The sequence below is a fragment of the Limulus polyphemus genome, unplaced genomic scaffold (assembly GCF_000517525.1).
Source record: "Limulus polyphemus unplaced genomic scaffold, Limulus_polyphemus-2.1.2 Scaffold590, whole genome shotgun sequence".
Lineage (NCBI taxonomy): Eukaryota > Metazoa > Arthropoda > Merostomata > Xiphosura > Limulidae > Limulus > Limulus polyphemus.
The window spans coordinates 186,176-190,247 of record NW_013666200.1 but is presented as its reverse complement, the minus strand read 5'-3'; the positions used below and the strand labels follow the sequence as shown (position 1 = coordinate 190,247).

The 4,072-nt window shown below is 34.2% G+C and overlaps 1 protein-coding gene across 1 annotated transcript in view; it reads right to left on the bottom strand.

Moving 5' to 3' along the window:
- The window catches only part of LOC106459308, a 27,539-nt gene that overhangs the window by 8,849 nt on the left and 14,618 nt on the right, over positions 1-4,072 (bottom strand). The window contains exons 11-13 of the mRNA XM_013918919.2: positions 1,978-2,337; positions 1,218-1,625; positions 466-867 (exon numbers count right to left, since the gene is read on the bottom strand). Coding sequence (XP_013774373.1) covers positions 466-867; positions 1,218-1,625; positions 1,978-2,337 — 1,170 coding nt within the window. The remainder of the gene's footprint in view (positions 1-465; positions 868-1,217; positions 1,626-1,977; positions 2,338-4,072) is intronic.

Here is a 4,072-nt window from a genome sequence, read left to right as displayed (position 1 = left end):
TTTGTTTGTTTGTTTACTTTAGTTTAGTTAGGACTAAACTTGACTGTACTTAATATTATCGATAAATAAACTTATAATGTTATTCTACGACCTAACGTTAAACCTTTTTTAAAAATTTGATAAGTTTTTAATATTCTTTCGTACAAAATGGTTAGTAAAGTATATTTACATTTCCCTTTTGTTGTTACTTCCTGTTTCATACAGCAATTGTAGTGACTTGATCACTAAGCTTTGCAGCTCTCTGCCGCAGGCAGACTGTTTGTCGTCGAGTGAATAATGCGCATGTAAAACATTCTAACTACGCATGCTTATGCAGCAGTTTCTCGGTAAGAAAGCGTAACGGTCGTGCATACAAACAAGCAGAATAATAGTATAGATAATTTGTTAGCTCTGTAATTGAACCAGTTTTTTACCAACATAAAAACACAAATTTTGCGACGTTAAACATCTATCTAAGAGACTTACCGTCACATCCGTCTTTGTTTGGCCAATCGCAGACCTTTATTGCAGGGTTAAAGTGAAGATTACCGGGACAGTTCATCATATGTGGTATCCAATGAGAGCACTGAATGAATTTCCCACAGTCTTTGGGGTGAGGAAAGAGACCAAACTCTGAAGTACAGTTGTAATTCGGGTCTTTCGGTTTATCTTCACATATAACATTTTCTGGTAGATCACAGTTTTCCACATCTTTGTTAAAAAGTAAATTACCACGACATCTACCAGGATAGGCGATACCTTCTTCACATCGAATGTAGGCTGAACAGTCTCCCTGCACAGGTAAAAAGCAACAGTCACAGTCACAGATTACTTTATCATCAGGTATTTCTGGTTCTGGATCCGGTTTTGAAATGTTGGTGTTATGTCCTGGAATTAGATGAAATCAAACCACAATATACCTAAACATTATACGAGATGGATAGTTAAAGAATTACTATATCAATCCTTTAACTATCACCATTTAATCTTTAACACATAAAATCGCCTAGAATTGAACATGCAAATAATTAATTGCATCTTAATAAGTTTAAGTCATAAAGAAATTTGGTCAGTAAAAACATTGAAATGTACAAGTAAAACAAAACAATTCTTGATTTAAATAGCATGATAAGACTTCTAATTAAACCTACAAAGGTACCCAGGGTTTTAATTTTATTTTGTGCTCTATAAATTGGATTGCACTTTTCCTTAGCTTTAGGTCAATACACTTTGCTCACCACAGCCTGCAATCCACGGCCAATCACAGACTCTGAGTCTAGGGTTAAAGTGAAGAATACTTGGACATTCCTTGGTGTGAGGAATATAGTTGGAGCAATGGATGAAGAGGTTGCATTTAGTGGGATGAGGAAAGAGACCGGACGGTTTCTTGCAGTAGTTACCAGGTGGCACTGTTGGCTTGTCATCACAGTCCTTGTCACACGTTCGGTTACAGTTTACATTCTTTGCATAGTCACAGTTCTCACTCTTAGGGTTGAAAAGTAGCCCATCTGAACACTTTTGTTCGACAGCATGGCCATTGACACAAAGTATAAACTTGCTACAGTCGTTAGGGTCAGCAATAGCACAGCAATTACACGGACACTCTTTCTTGGCTGGATAGACAATGAGTGGTCTTGAAACCTCTTCTGTCAAAATAAACAATACTTATTACATCCTTTTTTCAAAACCCTAAAAATATGTTGTTTTTAAACTAATCTAAACAATGAAGTAAGGTGATTAACATATTTTAGAAATATATCTAAGAAATAGTATATTATTCACATAACATTTCGTTCAAATGTTAATATAACACACGCCCTTTCTCAAAATACTATTTTTGATGCATTCAGTAATAATCAAAAACATTCTCTGGTTTGATATGATATTTTAATAACATAATCATTTCATATAATTATCTAGTCACTGAATCGTCGATAGTTTTAGGTTAATAAAAATACAAAAACTTCTCTTGATGTTAGACTTAAATTTACCACTTACCATTGCAAGTGTCAGGCCAGTTGCAGCACCTGGTGTTAGGGTTAAACCCAAGACCCTCTGGGCACTTCATAATCTTGAACTGCCAGTTTTCACATTTGATGTATTTCAGACAAGAGTCTGGGTGAGGAAAGAAACCATTGGGTTCGGGACATCTTGGATCTCTGCACTCCACCTTATCAGCATAGTCACAAGTGTCCGTTTTGGGGTTGAAGGTTAGGTCAGACGGACAAACCATTTCATATATTTTATTATTCTTGCAAAACTTGTATTTAGTACAGTCGTTAGTGTCACGAATCATCGAGCAGTCGGAACTACATGTTTGGTTTGATGCTGGTCTGATGGTTTGATTGCCTGTCTCCCCTTTAGGAAAATCAAAATTAATCAAACAAAAACCCTTAAGTTTATATCAATATTTTGAATTCTAAACCTAAAATAGATGTCATTCTTAAACCTAACCTTCCACGGAGGGTAGAGCACATTATATTTAAATGATTTCGAATGCGTCAAGTAATACCTACAGCCGATATAATTCGTAGTAGTACAGTATGTGTCAGAACTACATTATGGCATTGTTTGGCGGTAAATAGATAGTGTGATACTACCTTAAACTGATCGTTTGTGAAAGAGTATGTAAGAACCCTTTCAAATGCAATATATTCATACACTCATACCATAAAGATGTCTTCAAATCGGGAATTTAGAATTTCCAACATGAGGATATCCTTTTAATTTAATGGCATTGGAAAACAAAGGAGCACGAGTCAAACTGCAGCATCAGAACCATCCAGTACAATAACTACAAGAAGTCGTATCCCTGCTATGAATAGCGAAGTGCGGTGTCTTGTAACAGGTGAGAATCCACGTGCTCCAGGCAACAGTACGCAACATAACCAAGAAGGATTTACGTCTGGAAAAGTGACACCAATTACAGGTACATAAGCTATTTCAACCCTATATCCGTTCAACCATCATGCCCAAAGTTGAACAAAAATGCGATCTAGCTAACTAATGAATGAATAGTTGCTGTAAAATTCTTATAAATGCAATAAGTGTAGTTGCCATTTTGGCCGCCAATTTTGATTTTATTCCTTTAAGTCGCATGCTGAATACTTTTTTGGCCGCACCTTTTTTTCACATCTAAGGTATTTTTTTATTAGATTAAATTAGTAGTCATGCTATATCATAAGAAGACGTACTGGTCAAGTCGTCGAACGCAGTGCTTATGGATTTTTGTTCGATCTAACTGGAGGTAGAAGTGCTACGTTTTGGACTTGTCAACCTTACGACAAAGCTTTTTTACAATGAAAACTACACTGCAGAGTGTTGGAATAATGCACGTGGCGACATAGACTATAAAGACGTGGTGATGCTCCAAAATCGTTTAATATAATGTTCTCAACTTTTGTACTATACTTGACTTTTTTTTAAAAAAGTAGCCACATGACATAACTTTTATTGTTTCATAATAACTAAAGTGCATTTTAGTGCTTTAAATATTATAAAGCTTTCCAATCGTTCTAAAGGTTTGTCACTAATGAGAAAACAGTACTGTTCATTATTCTATTTTATTAAACAGTAATTTGAAGTAAAAAGAAATGGTAAGATAGGAGAAAACTATCACACAACAAGTACTTTTTTATTTATTAGAATTACTACAAAACTCTAAAACATTAGTACTTCATTCTAGAATAGAACTGAAAAATAACATAACATAAGTAATCACTTTTAAATATCAATCCTCCTTTTTCTTTATTTATTAACATCCCAAGATGTTTATTTACTTTTCTGCATAAAATCCATTTTAAATCGCTTATATATATATATATAATTGTAATAGGATTTTAGTCCTATCGGGTGTTACCAGGATGTTAAAGCCTATGAGGTAATTCATGTTCCTTTCTAACAATAGTAAAAGGTAGTGACACATAGTACTGTAAATAACTTAAAAAGAGCTTAAACTCACTGAAAAGGTATCATCCAAATGAAAACCTAATTCTTTTCCTCTTTATATATAAATAAAAGTGATGTTAAACAATGTTCTTGAGTATACAATAATATATAGTAGAAATAATCTTACGCTTATTATGGAGCTTTA